Source organism: Ursus maritimus, unplaced genomic scaffold (genome assembly GCF_017311325.1).
Source record: "Ursus maritimus isolate PB19 unplaced genomic scaffold, ASM1731132v1 scaffold_3, whole genome shotgun sequence".
Taxonomy (NCBI): domain Eukaryota; kingdom Metazoa; phylum Chordata; class Mammalia; order Carnivora; family Ursidae; genus Ursus; species Ursus maritimus.
This window is the reverse complement of record NW_024425563.1, coordinates 71,111,914-71,139,695: the sequence shown is the minus strand read 5'-3', so window position 1 is coordinate 71,139,695 and position 27,782 is coordinate 71,111,914. Positions and strand designations below refer to the sequence as shown.

The 27,782-nt window shown below is 37.7% G+C and overlaps 1 protein-coding gene across 1 annotated transcript in view; it reads left to right on the top strand.

Moving 5' to 3' along the window:
* The window catches only part of CDK14 (cyclin dependent kinase 14), a 544,514-nt gene that overhangs the window by 219,115 nt on the left and 297,617 nt on the right, over positions 1-27,782 (top strand). Inside the window, exon 6 of the mRNA XM_040644288.1 lies at positions 3,476-3,570. Within this exon, the coding sequence (XP_040500222.1) occupies positions 3,476-3,570 (95 nt within the window). The remainder of the gene's footprint in view (positions 1-3,475; positions 3,571-27,782) is intronic.

The window sequence follows — 27,782 nt, the reverse complement described above, 5'->3', positions numbered from 1 at the left end:
TCTGAATGACCTTCTTTGGACCAAACACATGTTTATTAAAATTTGTCTTGGGGTTAAGGAATATAGTATATGGTCCCGAAACAGTTTTGCCTTCAGAAGTCTACAGAAATTCATAGCAATAACAATCGGTCTAATAAAACAACTGCTCTCATTCATTGAGGTCATATGAGAACTTAACAGTCTATATGCTTTCTCTCTGCCTTTCTGGGGAATGCCCAGTGTAGCCCCTCTTGCATGGTGATTACATATCTAAAATATGATGCATGATATGTGTAATATCATTATACTTGAGTAAAATATTAAATAATCTAGATTTGCTTTTATAAAGTGTGTTAAAACATGGGTATATCTCTGTTTTTACTTTTTTAATAGACTTTATTTTTTTAAATGCAGTTTTAGGCTCACAGCAAAATTGAGTGGCAAGTTCTTATATATGCCCTGCCTACCACCACCTACCTCCTCCCTACCCCCGCCCCTTAAGCCTCCCCTACTATCAACATCTCTAACCAGAGTGGTACATTCCTTACAACTGGTGAACCTACACTGACACATCATTGTCACCCAAAGTCCAAGGTTTACATTAGGTGTTATAAATCTTTTTTTAAAGATGTGGTTTTGCAGTATTGTTGGGTATCAAGAATTTGTCCAGGGCCACCAGTGCCACTAACTAGGTTCTTAATAAATACTTGATGAATAAATGAATGATCACAAGTTCTTGACAAAGCACATGCAAAAGCATCTTTCTTTTTTCTCTTAAGGTTGTATACCAAAAACCAATATTGAAGGTTAATTAAAATAAATAATGATTGAGGAATCTCCTGTTTTTTGAATATTCTACTTGAATGGTCATCAGTATAGGGGGAAATAATTCTGTTTATTTTTGGTCTTACTGAGGAATGAAAAAGAGTCTATCCTTAAATTAATACTTGTGCTTATGGTATATACAGTTCTCATATACTTATTTAATAAGGACTTTGATTATTTGATAAGACTGGTTACTTCCATGGTACATTATTTTTTACATATTTTTTCCTGTCTTCTGTGGTTCTTTTAGGCTTGCATTAGAGTTGGAAAGATGTAAGACTAAATCCACCTATTATTTAATCAATAAGTAACGCCTTGTAAATATTTCATGTCTTTTTACTCTGCGATTCCATTTTTCACAATTCATTATAGGGAGATAAGTCTAAAGAAATATGTATTTTTTAAACCCAGTTATGTCCTTTGTGATATTATTTATAAAAACTAAAATCTAAAGGTATTTATTTATTTTGGGGTGAGCAGTCTCACAGTGAGTCTGATGGGGGAGTGGAGTTGTCTCATTCCTTTATTTAATTAAAGAGGAAAAAAAGACTTATGTGGGGGAAGGAATGCAATTTAAGAGGCAGAACCAGCCATTTCTTCCCCAGATCTTGAAATTGACAGCATTGCTAGCTGGTCTTCTCTGCATTTTTGGAAGGGTAGATATCAAAGGGCCTGGTGTTGAGAATGAGTGTTATCTGTTAACAGACATCTGGGGCTAGTGCTGGTCTCAAAGTAAAAAGAAGATAAATCAAAGGAGGAGGAGCTGCCAGATGGTAGCAGGTCCTTTCTCATTCAGTGGATATTAAAAGAATGTGTGTGTGTGTGCGTGCGCCCACCAGGGAACCTAAATGAATGAGAATCAGTAAATTTATTGAGTTGCTACTATGTATCATGCCTTGATCTAAGACAAGAAGTTTGGAGGACAATCCTAATCTTGAATTGTTCCACTCACGCTTCTCCAGGAGTCATAAATCCAACACAGAAAGCAAATAAAAACACACATGACCCACATCTTTAAAAGCATTAGGAGATGCCACAAGCCTGTGGCTGCAGAGTGGTGCAAGGGAAGCTTTGGACAAGTTTAAGACACTGTGAAAAAGAGTAGAGGGGTGTGGAGGACTTAGATGAAGCTCAGACAGAATCACTCCAGAAAGAGAAAACTGGGACTCCATGAGGTTCACAGCACTGACTACAGAAAAGATCAAAAGTGAGTAGGATTGGAAGTGTTGGCTGTGAGAGAGATGCAGATATATAGGGAAAGGATGGTACCTCTTGAAGATGGCAGTGGAAATAAAAAAGGAAAGAATAGGGAGAAATTAAGGATCCTGTAGAAATGAAAAAGAACCAGAACACCCCACACTCTTTCCCTTTCTCCTGCCAGCACCATCCATAATACCTATGTAGAGCAGAGAAGAACTGATATAAGAGAGGACTCTCAAACTAAGAACACAGTCCCTTGAATGAATAAGAATAGAACAAGCACATCTATATAAAACTGCTGTAAGAATTAAGAAAATATAAAACAAATGTATTTCAGCTGATAAAAATGCTTTTCAAAAAGCAACCATAAAATTAAAGAAAACTGTACACAACAGACTATAATTTAAATTAAATTTTCTTATTCAGGCTCTTGGGTATGTGAAGCCTAAAAACCCCCACCTTGAAGTGGTAATACAAAGGCTAAGAAGAAAAATGCACAAAAGCCAAAATGAAAAGAGTTATTTGAACTCCTGGGAAATATGAAAGAACAAACAAAATCAAATCAGAAATGAAGACTAAGTTACAAGATGCCCAAGGGAAAATAGATTGAAATGTCAGGTGACCCAATATATTTATATTTACATTAGATGTAAATGGTCTAAATATCAGTTAAAAGTCAGAGGTGGACAGAATGGATTTTAAAAAGCACATGACCCAGTGATATGCTGTTTATAAGAAACTTATATATTCAGATCTCTGATATTGGTAGGCTAAAAGAAGACGCAAAAAGATACATCATCAAAAACAAGCTGGACTGGTTATGTTACTATCCCATAAAACAGGCTTCAGAGCAAAGAAAATTACCAAAGACAGAGAGACATTATATATTTATAAAGGATCCAGTTCACAAAGAAAACATGGGAATCCTAAATGTATATACAGTAAACACCACACACAAAGCAAAAACTGGCAGAATTCAAATGAAGTTGACAAATCCCCAGTTACAGTTGGGGTTGTTAACAACCCTCTCTTAGTCCCTGATAGAACCATTATTCAGAAAGTCAGCAAGTACAGAGAGGAACTCAGTGACATCATCAACCAACAGAATCTAATTGGCATTTACAGAACTCTCCACCCAATTTCAGCAGAATATATTTTCCATACATATGCATGTGTATACCAAGATAAACCGCATCCTGGGTAACGAAACAAATGTAACAAATTTAAAACAGTTGAAATCATACCAAGTATGTCCTCTGGCCATAATGGAATCTAACTAGAGATTAACAGCAAATAACAGGTGAAATAATTGGGGGGGGGGGCTTCATCTAAATGAAAACCCTGTTGCACTACCCTTGCTTCTGAATGGTTATTGGCTTGGGAAATGGGAGAATAGATATCTTATCTGACAAAACGATAATGAAACATATCAGTTGATTATTACCCATGTCTCTTTGTCTTTGTTTTACAGCTTCTCTGTTAAAAGGACTGAAACATGCTAACATAGTGCTGCTTCATGACATCATCCACACCAAGGAGACGCTGACACTTGTGTTTGAATATGTGGTGAGTAAAATAAGAATTCAGATTTTACAAATATAAATAAAATTCTTGTAGTATTATGATAGTTTCTTATTTAAGTTGCTGTACTGAAGTATTTTATCTAGTAAGTTTGTATAATTTTGAAAAATCCAGAAAAATGTTAAACTGAATTTTCATCAGACATATTATCTATTAATAACCTACTTGTCACTGGATATGCTGTAATTTTTCAGTTTATCAAATAGGATTCAACAGCATGACAGTGATCACTCCATCAAAGGAAGTTCACAGACAATAATCTCCCCCCTCCCCTTTGGACTTATAACTTGGTTTCTCAGAGGCATTCTTTTAAGATTTTTTTTTTTTGGGGGGAGGGTGGGTGGAGGAAAGCCTGATACTTACAATTTAGATTTCATAGTTTTCCCCCTCAGTTCATGTTTCAGCTATTAATTAAAACTTCCAATTTGCATAGCACACAATGTAATGATCTTATTGTGTTGAGAGTATTACTGCTAGAAGACTTGGACTTGAACTCATAATTAATCTTTCTCCGTTTCTCCTAGAAAAACATATGGTATTTATGTAGCACCACTTCAGCATTTAACTGTGGAATCATGAAATGTAACCATGATAATTAACATCCCAATTTTCACAGATGGATCTGAGAACATGTAATTTATAAGATACAAATGACATTGGTGGAGACTTATTGAGAAGAGTAGCTATTGGTATTGTGAATGTATTAAGATCCCATTTTGTAATTACCATAATACTTTCTTAAAAATTTAAAATAGTTTCCATGTTTTCTTAAAAATATATAATAGAATGCATATTCGCAACATTTTAATCTTGCTAATGTCTGCCTGTGTCTGTTTATCATTTGAAAATTGTTGTCTTATGAAGAAGCCATTTATCTTCTCTATTTACATATAAATGATAGATACATTTGAATAATATGGTAATGTGGCTACAAGGACAGCTAGAGCTGAGCAGTTGAATATATTACATGCTACCAAGAATGGATGCAGATTCACACATCAATGCAAATATAATTTCTTTTGTTTAATCGGTGATTTTGGAGTCAATAATGTAGTCAGTTGACTTGGAATTGGAATTTTTGTTTCATGTTTTCCAGTAGGTCTAGTTGTGATATTGCAGTTAAATCTAGATTTTTCTTAGTATACTTGACTAACTTTTATGTTTTGTAGAAAAAAAGATTTCAAGAAGGTACCTATTCCCTCCTCTAAAATTAGATGGTTAAGCTAAAAAAAATAGTTTGGCCTCTGAAATCAGTAATATTAATAGAGGAACTAACAGCAATAATATGAAAGTATGTCCTTCAAGTCTTAAGAGAAAACTAAATATATTTGTGAGGCTAAAATCATTTGATGATTTCATATTCTGTGGAAGTGGCCACATGAAGGAAATTCATTGTCCTGAAATATTTGCTAACTGATTAAGACCGACTTTTAAACATGTCCTGTAATATTTGCTAACTGATTAAGACTGTTAAACAATTACTCTTCTTTGTGTGAGTGAAATTTTCCCTGGTCCCAATTCTTGTGGACCCATCACAGGTCAATCAACCACATAATAGTGTGGACATCTGCAGTACTTTTCAGGCAGCGTTTTATTCCCAACTTCTCTGGGGGAGTTAAGACATAGCTTAACCTGTTCTGTCATAGAGAAAGAGGCAAGCTCATGTCATTCATGGTTTAGAACTGCCCTGCCTTGAGTCTCCTTGGGTGTCCCCCACTCCATCTTTATTTCCTCACCTCCCCATTGTTCCTGCCTTCCTCTTTTCCATCTAATCCTTGTCTTTTTCTATTCTTTTCATCTCCTGTCCTTTTGCTGTCTCTGGTGGAGTACTTTCTGCTGCTACAACTAAAGTTTGTTTGGGTTTTGTTTAAGTAAAATGTTCGAATGGATCTCTGAAATCAGAGCTGGGGTGGGGGTTGGGAAGAGTTCCAAGCTGTAGGAATATCTTACAAGAGTCTTCCCAGTTAGAGTTGGGGAGGTGTGGACCCCTTGGCAGCATTAGTGTGACTCTGTGACAATAGCCCAGTATAAAATTAACTCCCCAGAATATTTCTTAAAGTTTTTATTTTTTTATACTGCTTTTTCATTGCTTGTTGTTTGTGCATCTACTGATATCTCCAGGTAGATTAAGGCTCCTACATATTTTAAAGGATTAATCAGATTGCTTTCCTCACATTATCTAACAGAAATAAATTCTGCTCTTGTATGTTTCATAGCAATGGAAAGGCAATAGTAATTTCAAAGCATGAAATGCCTTGGGAATTAGAGCAGATCTAGGTGAGGGACATAAGGTAGGAAACAGGAGGGCACTGTAGGCTTGGGATGATGAGTGGTGGATCAGAAAAGGAGGTGAAAGAATATTTAAGACAAGTATGACCACAATACTAAAAATCAGCAACTAAAATTTATTGTTTTATGCTGAGCAGTGTGCTGAGGTCTTTACATTCATTTTCATGGTTGATGTTCCCAGCAGCCTCATGGAAATATGAATATCACCATTTTATAAAGGAAAAGAAAACTAAGGATTAGGGAGATTAGGTGCTTTTCTAGGATCTTGTAACAACTAAGATAGATTCAGACCCATTTTACTCTGATTCCCAATTGTAATGTTGTTATCTCCCGCTTATTTTTACAACTTTAGTTAGATTGAGCTTTTGGTCAGAAGAGGAAAAGGAAATTTTCTTCTTTCTTTCCACCACCCTCTCTTATTCTGCTCTTAAGATCCTGAGTGCAGGGGCTTCTGGGTGGCTCAGTCGTTAAGCATCTGCCTTCGGCTCAGGGCGTGATCCCAGAGTCCTGAGATCAAGCCCCACATCAGGCTTCTCCACTGGAAGCCTGCTTCTTCCTCTCCCACTCCCCCTGCTTGTGTTCCCTCTCTCGCTGGCTGTCTCTCTCTCTGTCAAATAAATAAATAAAATCTTTAAAACAACAGCAACAACAACAAAACAAAAACAAAAACAGAACAAAGATCCTGAGTGCAGTTAAACTGCTTTCTTGTTTAAATAAGTTTTGAGATCTGGTCAAAAGCCTCATCATTTAAGGCTTTAAGATTTTATTTTCATTACAAAATGTTTATTTTGTTTGTTTGTTTTTTAGATTTTATTTATTTGTCAGAGAGAGCACAAGCAGAGGGAATGGCAGAGGGAGAGGGAGAAGTAGGCTCCCCACTAAGCAAGGAGCCTGATGTGGGACTCGATCCTAGGGACCTTGTGATCATGACCTGAGCCGCAGGCAGACGCTTAACCGACTAAGCCACCCACGCGTCCCAATTATGAAATGTTTTAAGGTTTCGAAAAGCAGACTTAGCCCCCAGTATATCACTGAGATCTACACACACACACACACACACACACACACACACACACACAGAGAACCTTGTTGTTTAGTAAGCCCTAAAATCAATATCAAACATTTTAATGTGCAGTTTCCTAAACTTAGTGATATTGCCATATTTCAAAATTGTTAACATTAAAGTTGTTTTCTAAAAAAAGATTGATTTTTATAGTTCCATGTAATTAATAGTACCCTTTTTTTGAAGAAGGGGAATGAGTAAGTTAAAACGTGTAAGACAGGGGGGCCTGGGTGGCTCAGTTGGCTAAGCATCTGCCTTCAGTTCAGGTCATGATCCCAGGGTCCAGGGATTGAGCCCCGTGTTGGGTTCCCTGCTCAGCAGGGAGTCTGCTTCTCCCTCTGCCTCTGCCCCTCCCCCTGCTCCTGCTGCCTGTCTCTCAAATAAATAAAATCTTTAAAAATAAATAAAGTAAAATAAAATAAAATAAAAAGTGTAAGAAAAATCCATACACCATGCCCATTGAAACACTAGATATGAAAGAAAAGTAAAATAACTTAAGATTCACTAGTACCATTGAATTTTTTTCTTTGGATTTTAGTTAAGTGTTCAAGGTTTTTTTTAAGGCTCCTATGTAATTTGAGTTCCATGAAATGAAACACTCTTATTTATTTATTTATTTATTTATTTATTTATTCATTCATTCATTCATTCATTCATTTATTTGCTTTTTTTTTTAAATTTAAGTTTTGATAGTTAACATATAGTAACATGCTTATTTACGATAGTGTACATATTAAATAAATACATTTCTGTTCTTTGCTTTAAAAGAGAACTTGAAGCCCAGCTGCTTTGTGTTATTCCCACGAATGACATTCTAGGTTACACAGAAGCCTCGGGAGGACCAGAAAAATGAACTAAGTGATGAAGAGTTAGTGATGTGGAAGAGCACTGGGAGAAATGACTTTGGAGGTCATTATTAAAACCCTTCAGTGGATAATAGGGTATTGCTAGTTTAGGCTGTCTCTTAAGTACTATGGGAAGCTCCTAAAATGTCTGAAATTTATATTCTTTTACACTTTTAAAGTGTGTAGATATAATCCATGAGCTGCAAGGTGGGGGACCCGCTGGAAAATGAGCTGCTCAGTTTGTTCCTGTCTCCGTCAGGCAGCCCGTGGCTCCCAGTAATGCTGCTGTTCTGAGTACTATCTTCCTGCCATTGTTGTCCAATGTGAAGGAGCATTTTTAACCAAGGAATGACTCCGTTAGCTTGAACAGTATATCTGGTTTCACAATGGTTTAAGACATTGTTGTAGTGGCCCTTTTCCTACATGGGTTTGAGTGTTGGCAGAGAAATACTATAGAAAATAGTGTAAGTGCTAACAATTTTTTTCTACTTAAATAGAATGTTAAGTAATTTGGTTTTTTTCTTTTTCTTTTTTGGCCAAAGACAAGTAAGTGCCTCATTAGCCTATTTAACATCATGCTGATAAAAACAGATTCCATCAGTGGAAATAAGAATATTAATATAGTACATGTGATTGTGTAAATATCTATTACCATTAAAGCACGTAACTATTCTGTTTTTTATTACATGAGATCAAAGTATGTGTAGCAGAACTCTTTACTGCACATTTAATTATTATGTATAAGAAGAAAAAACAAACTTACAGCTAGTCATGATATTCACTGGAGCAGTCATTCTGTTTCTTCTGCTGTGGGGCAAACTAGTAAAATAGTCAAACTAATGTGCAACATTATGTAAAAACAATCTATATTACATATGAAAAAAAGCTGTGTCTCCAAAAATCATGAAAAGTGATTTATGAATCACCAAAATTCATATAAGTTATTATTTTTTTAAAAGATTTTACTTATTTGGGAGAGAGAGAGAGCACAAGTGGGGTGAGGGGCAAAGGGAGAAGCAGACTCCCCGCTGAGTAGGGAGCCCCATTCGGGGCTTGATCTCGGGACTCAATCCAGGGGCTCCATCCCAGGACTCCGGGATCGTGACCAGAGCCGAAGGCAGATACTTAACCTACTGAGCCACCCAGGCACCTCTACAAACCACTCTCTCATACATGTTATTCCATCAGATTCCATCTTTAGCCCTTTGAGGTACATAAGGCATATATTATTGTTACCCAGTTTTGTTTGTTACCCGGTTTTTTATTGAAAAGGAAAAATAATGCTTAGAGAATTTAAAGTGAAATCACTCAGGTAAGTTAAAAGGGTAAAGATAAGACTTCTGTGCCAAGATCCTTGTTATCCCCTCCCAACCTGTAGATGGCTGGTGTTGGGATGAAGACGCATCTTCATAGTTTTATATGATGGTCGGAGGTGTGTGTGTGATATTCAAATATGGGACTGGCAGCTGAAAGTTATGTTCTTTCTTTTCTCCCTGCCACACAATTTACCTCATTATTTGGTTTCTCTGCCTCATACATTTTGATATCTAAATCTATGAGGAATGCTTTAATTTGCATGATTTTAAACCCCATCTGTTCTCAAAAACTGTAGCTCTCCATCAGTATTCTGGTTTCCAGATTAAACTCTCCTGGGGCAATGGAACATTTTTCTGCTTCCTGTGAGATAAAATACATGTGCACATGTGCAGACACACACAGCTGTAAATGGGGATGATCAGGGGCGGCCTTGCCAAGAAGGTGAGAGGTATTTAGGTAGAAAATCTGAAGGAGGTGAAGGAGGAACACACATATATTTGAGGCACGTAGTTGGATTCACGATATATTTTCAAGGCTGAGCTGCTAGTATTTGATGTGGGATTTGAGAGATGAAGAGGAGTTAGAGATGACTCCAAGGATTTGGGCTTGAACGACAGGGGTAGTGGAGCCGTTGTGAGGAGAGATGGGACAGACTGCAGGAGAAGCAGAGCGGGGAAGACAGCGACTCCGATTTAAATGGGCTAAAGTTGACATGCGCTGTATGTGCAAATGGACATGTCACAAGGCAATTGAATGCATGAGTCTAGAATTTAGGAAAGAGATCCAGGGTAGAAATTTGGAAGTTGTCTGGGTTATAGATATTATTTGACAAGAGGATCGTATGGAATAACCAAGTGTGGTAATTGTTACATTGGTGGCCCTAAATGAACCATGTCTTTGTATACTCACACCCTTGTGCAGTCCTTACCCCTTAATCTACGCTGGGCTTGTGGTTGCTCTAACCAATAGAGCAACATGGTGGAAGTGACGCTCTGCCAGTTGTGGTCCTGACGGCTTCTCTTTTGCAATCTTGAGCATCCTGACCGGCCGCGTTCGAATTCTAGTTGTCTTGCTGAAGAGGCCACGTGGAGAAGAAGAGGCCGTAGAGGACATGGAAGAGAACTGAGAACCTAGAACACAGTGTAAAGTTAGGCCCTACATATCGGACTCCAGCCAAGCCATTTGCCCTGCCAGCCTAGCTAAGTGTCAGACGTGGGACTGAAGAAGCCATCTTGGGAAGGGTGAGGGAGGGTGGTGCATTCCGGGCTCACAAGTATCACATGGAGCCAAAGTGAGTTGTCCCTGATACGCCTTTTCTGAATTTGCAACCCAAGAATTGTTAGAAATAGTAACATGGTTGTTTTAAGCCATCCAGCGTAGGGTTCACAGTCAATAACTAAAATACCCTATAAGTGAATGAACACAGAAAATGGAAAAGAATTTTATGGACTGACCACTGGGGCATTCCACCATCAAGGGTCACAGTGATAAGGAACTATCAACAAAGGATAAGGAAAAGAAAACACCAGTAGGAAAGGAGACTATTCATGAATTCAGATGAAGCTGTTTCATCTGAGACTGAGTGCAAGAGCAGAGTGACCGGTTCTCCAGTGCCTAGCAGAGTCTGGCACATAGTAGGCGCTTAGCAGCTGTGTTTCATGTGAGTGAGTGAGTGACATTTGAAGCAGGAAAAGCAAGAGATTATAATAGTGTCACCACGTATGGCAAATAACCAAGAGAAAATGGAACTACTAAGTCATGTTTTAAAATTTTTTTCTTTATCTTTCTTTATCCATTTATCTACATTCCATCTTTAGTTTCCATGGACAGCCTTTTTTTTCCCCCCCTCTCAAAGGGAATATTCTTCCAAGCAGAAAATGCAGAGCAGATCTGAGTCCACAGCAATCAGAGCAGGCCTTGGACAACGGGACAGTCAGAAACCACCTCTTTCTGTCAAAGGAATGAAAGGGCCTGGCGGCTCTGAATAAACCTACCAGTCAGAGTTCTCTCTTGCAAGCAACAGAAATTCTCTTTTGCTGAATTAAACAGACAAGTTTATTGAGAGGATATCATGTGGCTGACAGACCTGCTGGGAACACTTTAAAAACTGGCAGGGACAGTGTAAAGCTGAATAGCCAGACCGGAGCCAAAATCACGCCACGGAACAGGACACAGAGCACCCTGCTGCCACCAGGAGTGTCGGCTCCACACACTGTCTCTTACCTCACTGTCCTGACTGCCCTGGTGACCGGGGGTTATTACCTCTGCTGACGATGTCAAAATAGCATCGACATCCTCCCTGCTTCTCTGGGCTGTGTTAGCTCCTACGGCAGAGATCAGGTTGGTCCTGTGTTGTGAGGCGACACTAGGTCACATGCCCAGGTTTTGACTGCCCAGACCCCTGCGAGAGTGGTCTTCTGGCTTTTGCAACAGCAGCTGGGCCTTGCCTTCCACCAAAATGCATAAAGCAGGGGATTTTCACAACACAGGGAATACAGTCAGATACAGAACACACTTTGCTCAGTTCCCTGCTCTTCCCAATCCCCCCTCCCAAAACACCTCATGAACGTCCACTGGCCTGCGTTCATTGTGTAGCCCCAGATAAATCACAGCTAGAATGTGAAAAGAATTGCCGGCCATGTATTCATAGAACTATCATTATAATCTTTGAAAAATCATGAATGAAGGTGAGCAGAAGTAATGCTGGTTTTTAAAAGGTGGTGTGGGGACACCTGGGTGGCTCAGTCTGTTAAGCGTCTGCCTTTGACTCAGGTCATGATCCCAGGTCCTGGAATGGAGTCCCGCATGGGCTCCTTGCTCAGTGGGGAGCCTGCTTCTCCCTCTCCCTCTGCCTGCTATCCCCCCTGCTTGTGCTCTCTCTCTCTGACAAATAAATAAAATCTTTAAAGAAAAATTTAAAGAAAATGAAAAAATAAAAAGAAAAGGCGGTGGGAAACAAACCTGAACCTATAGCCATATAAGCACATGATAGAATGTTAGTGAAATTCAAAGCTAGATTTTTGGACTTTTAAGTCTAATAATCTTCATTCCCTTTTAGTAAGTAACAGTGTTATTTCTTGATTTCAGCAAAGCTTGTGACAGGGACTCTTATGACATTCTTAGAATAAAATTGAAATCCAGTGTCACAAGATTATTATTCCTTCAGTTTATTGCTGGATGAACAACTTCACCCAAAGTCTATTGATTAATGAATTGACATCAGGGTGGAGGAAAGTTTATTAGGGTATGCTGGAGGGCATTGTCTTTGACCTTGTCCTGTTTGATATTTTTATTAATGACTTAGATGAAGACATGGTGATGATGTGCTTGACCTATTTGTGTGTGTTATAGCTGGGAGCTATAATTAACACTTGGGGTGATGGAATCAGGGGTCAAAAAGAATCTGATGAAATGATGAGTGGAAACTACAGCGTGAATTGCTGTGGGACAAATGGAACAATATGGTTAAGAAAGAAAAAAAAGCAAGCCCAAGTTCATATGGAAAATCAGGGTGGTGGAAGGTTGACTTCAAAATGAAGTTAATTTTATATGGAAAAGACTCATAATTTCTTTGGTTCAACAAACTGGAGCAAACAGGAGTATGCACCTAGGGTGGCAAGAGGTCTGTGAACCATGTGTAACACAGAACCGGTGACGGTGCCAGGAAGACGTACTCAGGAGGACTAGATGCACTGGAGAGTAGAGAAAAGGTAATGTGTGTATTCCAGACAGGACAGGAAAGCCAAGTGTGAGAGTTCTGGGGCTAATTTTGGCTTAATGCTGGGAAAGATATTCAAATGTTTTGTGTCACTTGTAAATTGAATGCAACGTGTTGAAGTGTAATGAGTGCCTTATCACTGAAATATTCAAGTAGAGGGTAGGTCGATCCACATCAGAAATACAGTAGGGAGGGTTCCTAATGGTACTCTATGCAAGGGATTGAAATATGTAATTTAGTATGTTATTTCATGTTGTCCCAACCAAAACCATGAAATCGGTTGAAGTTTCCTCCATTTTGCAGATGGAGGAGATTCATGCCAAGATGTCAGGTACTCCATGTGTGCCCTTTCCAGTGGCCACATTATATCATCTCCTGTGTCAAGTGTGAATCCAGGTTAACTCCAACTTTACCTGGCAAAGGACTGACTAAGGTTTTGCAACTGTTAGGTGAACTCATTTCACTTGGCATAACTTTTAGAAGCAGAAGCACAACTTGTGGTCATTCACTCCTTTTTTCTTTCCTCCCTTCCTTCCTTCCTCCTTCCTTCCTTCCTTCCTTCCTTCCTTCCTTCCTTCCTTCCTTCCTTCTCCTCCAACATATATAGGAACTGTCCTCCAGGGATTACCCTTGAGCTCCAGAGATACAAATATATATCCTTTGCTTTTATTTTTTATTTGATGATGATGGTGATGATGATGATGTTGTTCAGTTAGCCAGCATATATATCCTTTGCTTTGAAAGGGTTGAAGTCCAACGAGAACTGTGATCTTAGGCTAGATAGTGTCCATGTGCCATTTGGGTTATAAGCTGCTGTCACAGATCTTCCTGTGCCATGGGACTGGAACACATTTGTGTTTTAGTGAAAACAGTGAGAAAACCAGATTTGACTTATGAAAGAATTTCTTTGTGGAAGAATTTCAAGGATGTTTTCGTTTCACGTATGGAGAAGTAGTTATGCAGTGTCATAGTGTGATGCTATATTCTGAAGGGGGCTGGGTTGTCATTCAGATCCAAGTACCAAACACGAACAGATGTAAGCATTGTGGATGACTGATTGTGCAGGCAGCGTAAATAAAAGAATTCTGAAGCATGAGGAGAGACTAAAGAGAAACAGTCTTGCTTTCAATCAGTGCTCTGTTATGAACTTCTCATTTTGTCTAATTGGTAGGACAAAGTCAATTAACTTCTTTGCTGTCCTGTACCCTAATGGCTTTTTTTCATATTAGAAGGAACCCTGGTCTCTTTTAGTCATTTTCCACTGTATTTGTTCATTTACTCTGTTGGGTGCTGGGATTTTAGTTTATTTTTTCTGTTTACATCATACTTATCTTCCCTGTGTTTTAGTTTTATTTCATACAGTTGCCATCCTTATTAGGAAGTCCTAATCATAGTTCAGTATTTTAATTCACATGCTTTAAGATAGAATTGTATCTGGTCTCTAACTGTTGCTATAGTAAACCCCTGATAATCCACAAAAACACAGTTTTGAGTACATTTCTGTAGATGAGACTGCTGTAATGAGAACCCATTCTGCCTCTGTGGGCTTTTTACATTTTTAATTATTTTTCTTTAATTTTGAATTTCATCATTTAAGCTATAGGCATGTAATGGGGAAGCTGGAATGATGTGCGATACTTGAAGAGAGTACACTGAAGAAAAGACTTTATTGGTAGAAGCAGATCATAGGGAAGGTAAGAACAGAAATAAAAAGAGAATTCCTTTAGAAAGGAAGGAACATACTTTGCATATTGTTTGGATTTTTTTTCTAGCAGGAATTATTTCCATATTTCTTAAGTTAAGAAAACAGTAATCTTAGGAAAACTGAGCATGTTTCAGGGGACAGGTGGAGGCCATGGAGTGATCCATTAAATGTAATAAGACTGACAGTAATAATCAGCTTGGAGAAATTAGAGAAACGTTCCAGCTTTAGGTACTAAAGTTGTCGTCTGATGAAAGTATGCGACATCAGGAGAAGAGGATCAATAATTCCAATTACTTTCACATTATGTTTGATTAGGCCATGAAGTAATTGAAGAAAAAAATCATTAGCAAATTTATCTCTAAGTGAGAAAGTATACATTATTATATATCATACAAAATGGGGTGTCTGCAACTTCTCACCGGTTTTCAGAATCAGTAACTTGATAAATACATTGCAATATAATGACTGTTTACGATTTTCTTTCCTTTTATTGTTGTTAGTGTTATTGTTGCTGTTACTGTTTTGTGCATTTCAAGAACAATTTAATTAACATCATAGAGTGTTTAGTCTAGGATGTATTTTGTGCTTTGGTAAAGGGATGTTAAACCCACTCCAGGTTTGAATCATTCATTTTTGTTGATGTAATTGTTGTTTTTATGTGAGTTATACATCAGATGCATATGAAGAGTCAAGTAGTTTGATAGTTTGCTATGAAAAACAACAGTTTTTTACTTCCCTGTCTTTTAGGGGATTCTTTTGGATTTTCCTCTGAAAATCTACTGACTCTTTTATTACCACCTCTTGTTATTCACCTTTTGGCATCATCCATTGACTCCTATGTGGAAAACCTGAATTTAGTGTTGTTTTTTTTTTTTTTTCCATGATTCCATTTCTAACAAGTGAACACATCCTGTCCTGCTGTCCTGCATCCTCTCATCCTTTCGGTGGAGGTGTATTATAATTTTGATTAGATCAGAGGTTCAGTATTTACATTATTATGTCAATAAAAATCTTGTTTGTAGCTGAGGCATGTAGTATACTGTGATTACTTTTCCTCTTCAGTTCAACTTTTGGTTTCCCTGAAATTACTAATAATTTGCCATTTTTCATTTCTACCATGAATTTAAGGCCTTCTCAAGCCTCTACCTGGTGCATCTCCCTTCACTGGCTTCCTGGGATGCCCTTCCGCTGTCTCCTCAGCTGAAGCTTTTTCTTCCTCCATCTCATGTTGTTTTATTTGGGGGAACAGTTTCTGATAGCTTCACGGGAAAGAGTGTGTGAAAGATTTTTTTTTTTTTTTTGAGATATCTCATTTCTGAACATACCTTTATTCAGCGCTCATGCTTGATTGACATTTTGACTAGATACAGAATTCTGGGTTGGAAATAATTTCATTAGAATTTCAATAGGTTTGCTCTATTGTTGTCTAGTTTCCATAGTTTCTGTTAAAATGGTTTTCTTTATTTCCAGTCTTCTGAAGTTTCATGATGAAGCAAAAAATAGACCCGGATGTCAGCTTTATTTTCATTTGCACCTTTTCAATCTGGACACTTCTGTCTTTACATTCTTCTTCTTCTCTTTTTAACAGTTTTATTGAGATGCAATTCCCGTAACAGAATTCACTCTTTGCAAGTGTCTACTTCTGTTGTTTTAGTATATTCTACAGAATTTTTGGAACCATCATTAGTATCTAATTTTAGAAAATTATGTCATTTAACCAGAAGCCCCCTACCCATTAGCAGTCACGTTGAATTCACTACCTTTCCAACCCCTGGGAAACACTAATCTACTTTATGTCTCTGTGGATTTTCCTGGATGTTCCTTCTAAATGGAATCATTACTGTGTGACTTTTTGTGATAGACTTCTTTCACCTCGCGTCATGTGTTTGAAGTTCATCCATGTTTATAGCACGGATCAATACTTTTTTTTTTTCACATAATATTCCACCATACGGATATATCATATCAGTCATCCGATGACTCTCAGTTTTTGAAAGGCTGTCACACTGTTTTTCAAAATGGATGCCCCATTTTACGATCTAACCAGCAGGGTTTGGGGGTTCCAGTTTTCCACACCCTCGGTAATACTTATCTGTCTTTTTTATTACAAGCGGATGTTTGTTGGTTTCTTATTGTCATTCTTTGAATTTCCCTCCCAGCTAATGATGTTGAGCATGCACGTATGTCCTTCCGTTTTGAGAAATGATCTTAAATTATTTTGTTATGATTTCCTCCTTTCATTTTCTTGTTTTTCTTTGGATCTTTTATTATTTAAAGGTTGAACCTCCTGTATTGCTTTTCTAATTTTCTTGTCTTTTCTTTCCCATTTCTGATTATTTTTCCTTTAGCCCACCGTAAGGTGGGCTAAACTTAGTGTTTCATCTCTGCTATTGAGGGTTTTACATTTTAATATTATTTCTGAGATACCTTTTTGTTCTCAGAATATTCCATTTTATAATATCCTTATCTTGTTTTAAGGTTGCAGTATCTTTTCTTACCTCCTGAAATATTAATAATAGTCTTTTCTGAAGTTTTCCTAACAGCATTTTCTCTGTTTCTACCAAGCTGTTACTGTTTTTCTTTTAGTTTGTTCTGGTCTCTGGCGTAAATATTAGAGGCATTGGTTTGATAGCTGGTGATTCTTGGCTGTCTGGTCATACATTTATTTTTAAAGATTTTATTTATTCGACAGAGAGAGAGTGCGCACAAGCAGGGAGAGCAGCAGGCAGAGGGAGAGGGAGAAGCAGGCTCCCCACTGAGCAGGGAGCCTGATGTTGGGCTTGATCCCAGGACCCTGGGATCTGACCTGAGCAGAAGGCTGACGCTTAGCCTAGCCGTCTGAGCCCCCCAGGTACCCCTGTCTGGTCATACTTAAAGATGAGAGCCTCAATATGTGGGCAGCTGGTTCGCTATTCATTTCAGTGTAGGAACCAACCAAGCCATTTTGCTGAGAAATCCTTGATACTAGTATCCATCTTTTCCTGCAGTGCTGAAAGATTCCCAGTGAAGATTCTTCTGAACTCCTGCCTGGAGGATAGAGGCCTAGCTGCCATTGTTCTGGAAGCAGAGTCAGGGTATAGGACCCCATGTAATTACCTGCTTCAGGATGGTATCCCTGTTCCTAGCTGGTTGAGTGTTCCAGCTCAGACTCTCTGTTTTACCCTCTCTAGGTTTGAGAGAGGCAGTTATCTATAAGCAGAGTGGGAAAGGGATCTAAAGATTAAATAACTACTGAAAAGACTTTCAACCAACCACTCTTCCCCCTTTCGGCCACTACATAGAGACTTGTTCATTCCCGTGTCCTGTGCCACCAACCCCTGAGCCTTTTGGTTGTTCTGTTTGTAAATAGGGCTGCTTGTACGCTTTCCCCTCTGCCAGGTTAATAAGTCATCTGTTTGTTTGTTTGTGTTTTTGCTATGCTAAACGTGCTACCATCTGTTTTGGAGCTTCTAAGATTTGGTGTGGGATTCAAGAGGGTGCAAAGTAGGTGTATATGCTCAGTTTTTCATCTTTACTTTGGAATCTCATCAATTCCTAACAAGTTTAAATATGAACAAATGCTCTAGCCTGTCATTGTGTAAACCACTGTGTAATTAGATCATTTTTTTCACATTGATGGTTGTAAAGCATATAAATCTTTGCTATTTATCAATTGTCAGAGTTCATCAAATGTGACAAGGCTAGTGGGAGTGAAGATATTTATATTAACTGTTATTAGATTATTGTCCCATCAGTAAAATTTTAGGCACATGGGCAGTGTCTAAAGTGCAAGTGTGCCTTTTTCAGGATGTCCTGTCTTGATGGAAAATATTTTTGTTTGATAAATGAGGTCGGTTAGTCATATTTTGTTTGTTCATTTTTTTGTTATAATTTGTTACGATGATGGTGGATGTTCATACACTATATGAGTATGTACTCATACATTTGATACGATTTTAAAGCCACTAAGAACATTTTTACAATGTTAAGTATATGTTTAAGAAAATAAACAATGGTGAGAAGGGTTCTGATTTTTAAATTTAATTATTAAGAACATATGCGACTCCTGGGTGGCTCAGTCAGCTAAGCATCCGACTCTTGGTTTTGGCCCAGGTCATGATCTCAGGGTTCTGGAATCCAGCCCTGCATCGGGCGCTGTGCTGGGTGTGGAGCCTGCTTGAGATTTTCTTTCTCTCCCTCCCCTTTTGCCCCTCCCGCCCTTAAAAATAGTATTAAGAATGTATAGATGGCTTATTTAGCCAGGTTCATTATGTTTTTGGTTGCTGTGTATAATTAGAGAACTCCTTTTTAGAAAATGAATATTTTAGTTGTTCTCAGTTAACATCCAACTTCAAGGCAGGAATTTACTTTTTTTTTTCTCACTGGCAGGTACAAGTCCAGTTAGAAATTCCCAAAAGAGGGGTGCCTGGGTGGCACAGCGGTTGAGCGTCTGCCTTCGGCTCAGGGCGTGATCCCGGCGTTCTGGGATCGAGCCCCACATCAGGCTCCTCCGCTGTGAGCCTGCTTCTTCCTCTCCCACTCCCCCTGCTTGTGTTCCCTCTCTCGCTGGCTGTCTCTATCTCTGTCAAATAAATAAATAAAATCTTTAATAAAAAAAAAAAAGAAATTCCCAAAAGATGCTCATTCAGAAACTGAGAAATTAATTTGTCATGGCAGCTATTTGCTAAGTAAGAATTTTCCATCTTCTAGGTTTTTCCTTTTCTCTTGATTATGCGATCTGTGTTTTAAAGCTTTGGATCTCAGCTTTTAGCTTTCACTTCAGTCATCACAGGAACATTTGGAAGATTGAATTCATTTTCTTTTTTCCTCCTTCTATTTCTCTACCCTTTTTACTTGGATAAAAAAGTTAAAAGCATCAAGGAAAGATAAAATGTTGAATAGTCTCTAGCTAGAATTTAGGAAATATATTAAGGAAAGATACCTAATTCTAAAAAGTGAGATAGAAAGTCAACAGTGCTGGGGAAAAGGGGCATGGCAAGAGATAATTAGTAACAGAATATTTATTAGAAGAAAAGAAAGGACTAAGGATTTTTTTTTTTCTTTTTTGGTAATCAGATTTCAGCTGAGTAAAAATACCATGAACTGAGTTATCTCTTGTAAAGGGTGGGAAAGGGCAACATAATCATTCTTGTTTGTCATCATGACATCTGGTAGGATGAATGGGCATCTAGTCTCCTTGAGGGCAGGGGCTGGTTTCTCTTTCAGTGTATCTCATAGTGAAAGTACAGTGGGAATTCTGGAAATCTTTCCCAAATTGATATGATTATTTCCATAGATTAGATGTATCAGACACGATTGTGTGTGTATGTGACAAACATAGTAGAGTTTTTTAGGGTTTTCATTAAAACACACAGGGTGTGACAGACTCAGAGACATGGGGTCTATATCCTCCTTTAAAGGAGGACTTGCTTCCTCGCTACAGGAAGTAGTCACCAGAATGCTTCCCCCTGTCAGCAGCTCCAGGATCTGCAGAGATCCATCTGGAATGAAGCCATGCCTTCTTCCAAGCATCCTGGATCTGGTGACTATGTGAGTTGGGGGTATAAAGACCTGGTCGTTTCTGCCCAATGCAGGGCGGCTCAAGTGCCAGGGTGGCCAAGGCTATATGGCCTGCATAGCACCTTCATTTCCTTTCCTTTGTCTAATCCTGCTTCCTTATCCTTCCTTCCACCTAATGAACACATTTTATTTCTTTTACATAATAAGCATGTTGTACCCCCAAACTCTATCTGGAGAACCCAACCTATGACACAGAGTCATAAAGATTAATTGAAACATATAATTTAACCCTGTAATTTAACCAGGATTTATTCTCTTTTAGGGAGTTACAGTTAGACTATGGGGTTCTGACTTAAGTATCCAAGTATACCAGACATTATATCAGAAAATCATAAGATGTTCAGAGTTCAGAGGGGGCAAAAGGATACACAGGATAGCAGGAACTTCTAGAAAAATTAACTTTAGATGAGGGATAATTGAGTGAGTTTATGAAATTGTAGCATGCCTTTGAAGTTAGTAAATCCTTGACAGCAGGTTCTTTTAAAAGTCAATGCAGCGATGAGCACTGGATGATGTATGAGAGTGTTGAATCACTACCTGAAACTAACATAACACTGTGTGTTAACTATACTGGAATTAAGATTTTTAAAAAGTCAATGCAAATATATATACATATACGTAAGTATTTAATAGTCCTACTGTATTATCAGTGGGAAAATGTGAGTATTACTTGCCTAATGCTTAATACTGTATTCTTAGTATTCAGATCCCAATACCTGGAGGAAGATCTTCCCTCCTTTCTGTTTTGAACTTAGGTCCTATGCTATGGGTGTCTTTGGCCAATAAATCATGAGAAAAAGTTATTTGTTATCACAGCATGCATAACCTGTCCTGTCCTGACTGATACACCCTAAGTTACTTAGTATCCAGCCACCCCAGAGAAAGCGGATACTACCATGTGTTATATTTCAAGACTTTTTTTTATGATTCATACTCAGATGCATGTTGTGTGTGTGTGTGTATGTATGTTTGTTTGTGTGTATACTATACTCATATACTCCATATGCTATTTTTTAACCTTTTGAAAAACTCAAAGAAGTTAGTGCTACCATTGTTTTGGAATCAATAAATGCAGCTATGTAGCAGTGTTTATCCACATTTTAAAATTCATGTGCCCTTTGTCTTAATATAAAAATCTCATGCTTTTCTTTGATGTCATTTTACACCTTGGATAAATTTAGAATTCTTAATAAAACAAATGATGATTTTAAAAGATCTTATTGAACAGTTGGTTCTGGTTTTTGACATTTAAAAACCACGTGTTTTTGGGGATGTACTATATGGTGACTAACATAATATAATAAAAAATCATTAAAAAAAGGGTTATTATCAGAAAAAAATAAATAAAAACCACGTGTTTTATCAGTGAGGGCATTAAATGAGCTTGCTTACCACAAGCTTTTGTATCATAAATAGTGTCAAGGATCAAGGACAGATGAGGTCACTTTCCATGTCACCTATTGTTTCTGCTATGTGTTTTTTGATAGAAATTATTACAGCCAGCTTCATATATTGAGTTTGATAATTATATACCAGGCCTACTAACTTATTTGGAAGTAAATATTTAGATATTCTGTCCAAAATTTTTCCAGTACGATTTTCTAAATTTTTTTTTGTAACTATTTCGAATTTAAGCACCATTATCTTCTTTTACATTTTGCTAAGACTATCTTTCAGATTGTGTTTTCAACCACAACACTAGGAAAGCCCTACCTGAATTCATCCTAGACAGACCTGGTGAGATTTTTATTCTTTTTCTTGAAATTTTTTCCAGTAACCCTTTTATGGCAAATTGTACTAAGTCAAGAGAATGAAAAGATATTTTTAGCTCTGATTCACCGAATACATAACTAGATTTTGGCATAAAAGCTTAAAACATATCATGAGGAGCAATAATGTTGGTCTTTGCTCTTTGAAGTTTCAAGATTCATATTCAAAACATCAACTATATCTGCCAAATATGTCAAGCTCCTGGGAAAGTTATTATCCTGGCAAGTTTGCAAGTGTCTAATGATTGAGGGAAAAAAAATGAAAGTTCTTTTTTAGGGGATCTTTAATTTCATACTATGCATAGTAAGGAATTAGCACTTTTTTGTCCATGAACTGAGCAAAGCCAGTAAGAAGAAAGAGGAAAGAAAAAATCAGATCTTTGACAAATTTTTTTTATGATAGGTAAATCAGCAATTTGACTTTTGGCTATAGATCCTGAAAAAGAGATACTTGAGAATTTCTACTCTAAGTTTTGGCAGTGCTCAGAGTACAAGAATTCATGAATTTGGGATTTCGCACCCACCCACCCCGGTGATCTGAGGTCTTCTTATTTCTTTGCTATTAAAAGAGCTACTTGAAACAAAACTTTTACAATTTTCTGGATTTCTAACAATCTGTTTTACTACTAGTACTTCAGTGTCTTGCATTTCAGAGCACCATACTCTGCAGGTAAAAACTTTCATTTAAAAAAATAATGTTGGTGTGACCTTGTATTCACTGAGTTTGAGAAATCTCAATTACTTTGCCTCTTTATGTACGATGTTGAAATAATTACAGTTGTGCTTACTAATTACATAAGCACACAGATGTGCTGCTGTTTTAGCTGTGCCAGAAGAATAGCGATGTAAATTACCTTCTTCATCAGGCACTGCCATTTTGCCAGGGCTTTTTCTGAAAGCTTTGTCCTTTTATACTCTGTGTATGTTCACCAGCCAGGAAGATTTAAATGAGCTCCACCTTTGTAATATAAATTTATTTTTAAAACCATTTCTCTAATTCAAGAGTTTTTTACGTGTTCCTTTTATGTGTCCCTTTTCTTTAGCCCACAACCTTTGTCCCATAAATAATCAGATATTTACAACCACATTTAAGAACTCTGAAGTGTTTTGTATTATAAAGTCTTAATAGCATTACTTCTAATATATCCCTCTGTATTTCCTTGGGGCAGAAAACGTCCTAATATTTTTACTACTGGATCAAGTGATACGAACAAGGTTATAAATGTTTCATTTTAGGTAAGAGGAAGAAGAGTATTACCCACATTTATTTGACTTCATTCTTATTTCTCTCAAAGTCATCACTGAGCTCCCAAATAGTGAATAGTTTTTATTCGTTTTTATACAATTTACAATACTTTACCCATTCTAAGATTTTGAAAATATGTTTTGATTTTCATTTGTTATGCCAAAAAGACAGGTGACAACTTAACAAATTGTATTTGTTTAATATTTTCATTGGATTATGTGTTCCAGAGTTACTGTTTTTAAAATTGGAAAAGCATGTACCTGAAGCTCATTACAGTATAATTTATAAAGTTTTCTGAACCACACATCTGGTATGATCAGTCCCTAGGTGGGTGTTACTCTTACCCCTTAGAACCAATATTATGAAAAGAAACCTCCTCTATTCTGCTTTGCAGCTGGTCAAAGTGATCCCGGAATGGCCTCTTTGATTCTTCAACCTTCCTTCCCTCTTTATTGCCCTCTTTCTCTCCTCTCTTCCATTTTAGTTCTCTGTTTCTAACTTTTCCCCCTCATGTTGCTCTTATCCTATAATTTCCGGATCTCCCCTATTTCTAGCTGGTGGCTCCAGAACGTGTTTTCAGAGTTAAGATATTCCTGAAAACTATTTCGGTTCTTTTCTTTTCTCTTTGGTCTCCTGCTTTGACTCCAAAAAATTTTATGTGGCCCACTTCATTAACGTTTTTCTCTTTCCCCAAATTTTTGAGGATGTTGGATGATCAGAGCATTCCATTCTTTATACCCATTGGCTTTTTATTTTTCCTTTTAAAAATCAAACTGGCTTCAAAATAATATGAACATCTTTTTAAAGTGGCTATTTGAGTCCATTAAAATTTATTATATGGTTTAGGCTTGTGAATGGTTTCCCCAGGGGCATATAAACCATACTGGGTAGCTCTTTCCTTCACTGTTTCAAGAGAAAACATTTTACACATTCTTCTGATGCAGGAATAACATATGTTTCTGTAGAACTACAATGTTCTACTTCTGGAAAATCCCCCCAAGTTTCTTGAAACTTTCCAAATGGATACCTCCTAGAAGGTTTATAAACTTAAATAAATTGGAGAGATAGAGATATGGCTATAGATACATATTCCGTTCATGGATAAGCCTGTACAATATTGAAACTACTTCAGACACGAACTGTTAGAGCATGAATGTCTGCATTCTTTTTACCGGAGAAGAATGGCTCACAACGGCCTTACTGCCTGGGTAGAGCTACATAATCTGTCTACCCGTACTGTCATTGTCAGAAGCCAAGTAGTAAGTTTTCTGTTTTAATGGAAAAGATCTTTCAGGTTGCTGGTTTTACATGATGGGAATGTGGTTGGAAATGCTTCCTGTTCCAGTCACCAGCCCCAGGCTGCCCATGCGTTTTGGATTCAGAAATGACAGCTGAAACCAATTAGGCAGAATTATGGGATAACAAAGTCACATATAGGTTTATTATGACCAGAAAGGAGAAGGAGAACACATTATATGATTTTTTAAATGGCTAATTTAATTAGGAATGAGCTGCAGCACTGTGATAGCCATGGGAGGATTTTTGTGTGGTATAAACCACGGTGTGTGTTAGCCATCCCTGCCCTCCCCAGGGAATGTGTGTGGTTTACTGGGTGGAACGCCAAACATTTCCTAAGTGGCTTAAAACCAGGTAGAAGTAAAATAACCCAGAAACAGGCTTTGTAATCTGTCACATAATTCTGTGCAGTAACAGTTGAATATGTGAGAGCATTCCACTTGAGAATTTATCTTTAGGTGGTGATGGAATAGGTTGAAAGACCATATTATCACTATTGTCATACCATGTCCCATGATGCAACTTGAAGCACAATAACCTAATAGTAATTAGAATTTCTACTTCAGAGGGAAGAGATAGCACTATTGTACTTGTTCATAAATGTCTTGTTTTTGTCATTAAAGATAAGGGATTTGAGTGTATTAGCATAAAGGCTAAATAACATTTGCTAGAATACGGACAATTTCTTTTTTTTTTTTTTAAGATTTTATTTATTTATTTGACAGAGATAGAGACAGCCAGCGAGAGAGGGAACACAAGCAGGGGGAGTGGGAGAGGAAGAAGCAGGCTCCTAGCGGAGGAGCCTGATGTGAGGCTCGATCCCGGAACGCCGGGATCACGCCCTGAGCCGAAGGCAGATGCTTTAACCGCTGTGCCACCCAGGCGCCCCGACAATTTCATTTTTTTAACCACTGTTTTAAAAATGGTCCCCTTTGGTATGTATAGGTACACACTTCCTCAATAAAGCATCTTAAATGGCTGTGATTTTGTTTTAAAGGTAAAGTTGACTAATGCATCTTCTTTTTTTTCTTACTAATGAATGATGCTCACACGTTGTAACTAACAACATGAAAATTTCATTTATTATGATTTGGGAATGAAATAGATGAGTACTATAAAGCTTAATGGAAAAAATGCAATTTCAAAGTCAATTTAAAGCTGTGGACTTCATATCAGAGCAGTTTGAAACTAACTGCTCAGTAATTTGATGTATTAATTCTTACAGCAGCGTAGGCTGATTAAAACAGAGATTATAGCTGGAGGAGAATGGCATTGATTGCTGTAGAAGAAAGGAGGGCTCAACTTCTATAAGTTTTCTTCAATTGCCTCCAGCAGCAACTATTCCCCAGTGAATTACATGACTTTAATGAGCTTCAGGTGAAATAGATTAAAAACTAAAATGATCGTGAGTTCTACCAAAGTTCACAGCTACCCTTCAAGTGTGTTTTTTAGTTAGAATGCCTGTGGTGTGTTCCAGACATGGGACAATGGTAATGAAGGTGACATTAGCCGGTAATAGAGACAGCCTCACAAGTAAACATCTGCCACAGTTGCTGCTTTGGTCCCACTAACAGTTACCATTGTGGCCATTAATCTGGGAACCACCTGCACTACCACCAAAGAGTGGAAATAATTGTCCTTGTTCTTTGAAATTTGCAGTCTTTTTAATGTGATCTCTTACCAGTCAGAGTACTATTTCAGAGTTCTTTATAATGAGTCACCGACCTGGGAGAGATAGGAGTGTCTAGAGTCAAACTGGGATGAGGACTAGTGAGCTTCGTAAATAATCAACAATCAATCAGGGAAAGGGGGGGCTCTATATTTTTATGCTTCCAATTTGCACTAGTTTATCAACTAGTTATCCCATCTTTTTTTTTTTTATCATGTTCCCACTTAATTTTTTTTGTTTTGTTTTGTAAAATCAGGTTTTCATGAATTTCAAAATTAAACTGTACCTGAACCTTGGCATTTAAACATAAAATAAGCCTATCCCTTAAGAATAAAGAAATTCAGAATTAGTCTTATTATCTTGTGGACTCTTTCCATATCCTTGTTCTTGTGAAGTAGTGGTTTTTTTTAATGATATAAAAAATTACACCAGGCTTGAATGTACTGACTCTCCTCTCACTGTCAAATGGGAAAGTAAATGAAACAGAAGCAAAGGCTGTGGAGGCTAAGCTTAACACAACTTCAGAATGAGGATTTCTGTTGGTTATCCCCATGGAAAGACTTCCTTATTTTTAGCCTACATGCTAAAAATAGGGCTATGCTATTTTCAATGTCATATTTTGGCAGTGCTTCTGAAGAACATCAAAATTAGCTGCCAAATATAGCGGGGACCATACTTAACAGCATAGGACAATGGAAACAAATGCATGTGTTTGGGAAGGGGCTTTATTTGGATTCCTGTTTGATGAGGAAAGCTCAGTCCGAAAGCCGGTGGTAATGCAAAAGCATAATTTCTCAGAAGAACTTGATGTCTCTTGAGTAGGTGGTTTGATCATTTGAAAGTCCAGCGATTGGAAAATCTCACTTCATGGATAATATGTTGATTAAAAAAAGAAACATAGGCACATACTGAATGGCGAAGCCTACTTAACCATGGACTTAGACTTCTCTCTGCCCTGGAAAATGGGTAAAATTTCATATCCGAGACGTTGGCTGAGTTTGTGGTGTCCAGAGAGCCTTTTTACCAGTGGCTTTCAGTGGAGGGACATTGCTGCTCTCTCCTGACCCAAAGTCAGTTTGAAACAGAGTAAGGGATGGAGAGTGGAAACTATGAAGAGCTGAGTGTCACAGTCTAGCTTGTTTCTTGTCTTTTTCTCTGGCTGGCCTCTCTTTCCCCGTCCTCTTTTAATGGTCTGTTCTCCACTCAGGCCTGTTTTGAAATGGTCATTATATTCATAATTTGTCTTTGTAGGTTTCTTTCATGTGTTCCCCTTTAAGTCACATGGCTGTTCATCATGCAGTTCTCAGGTCTGCATACCAATGAAATTTACGGAGACTCTACTGTGTGAAAGTGCTTACGAATAAAAAGTCTTTCCAATTTTTCTGTGGTCTTTCTATATCCTGCCCCCCCCCTTTTTTTTATAATAGGGAGATTTCTCTCCTTCTTTCTAAAGTGATCCAACCACAAAGTAATCAAATCAGTATGGGGAAACCCGAATTATAAATGTGGCAAACTCCTTTACAGAGAGCATTTATGTCCAGGGTGTTAGGAGTTCGGGTATGTTCCTCAAATTCCTTCTCCTAGAAACTTCTATGTTAATAACCAAATAAATGCTGCCTGATGGGTAATCGACAGTGAGGAAGGAGGAAACTCATTTTGAAAGAAATTCATGCTAGTGTGGGGATTGAGTCTTTGGAGCCCCTTTCTGCTCTCTTGTCTCC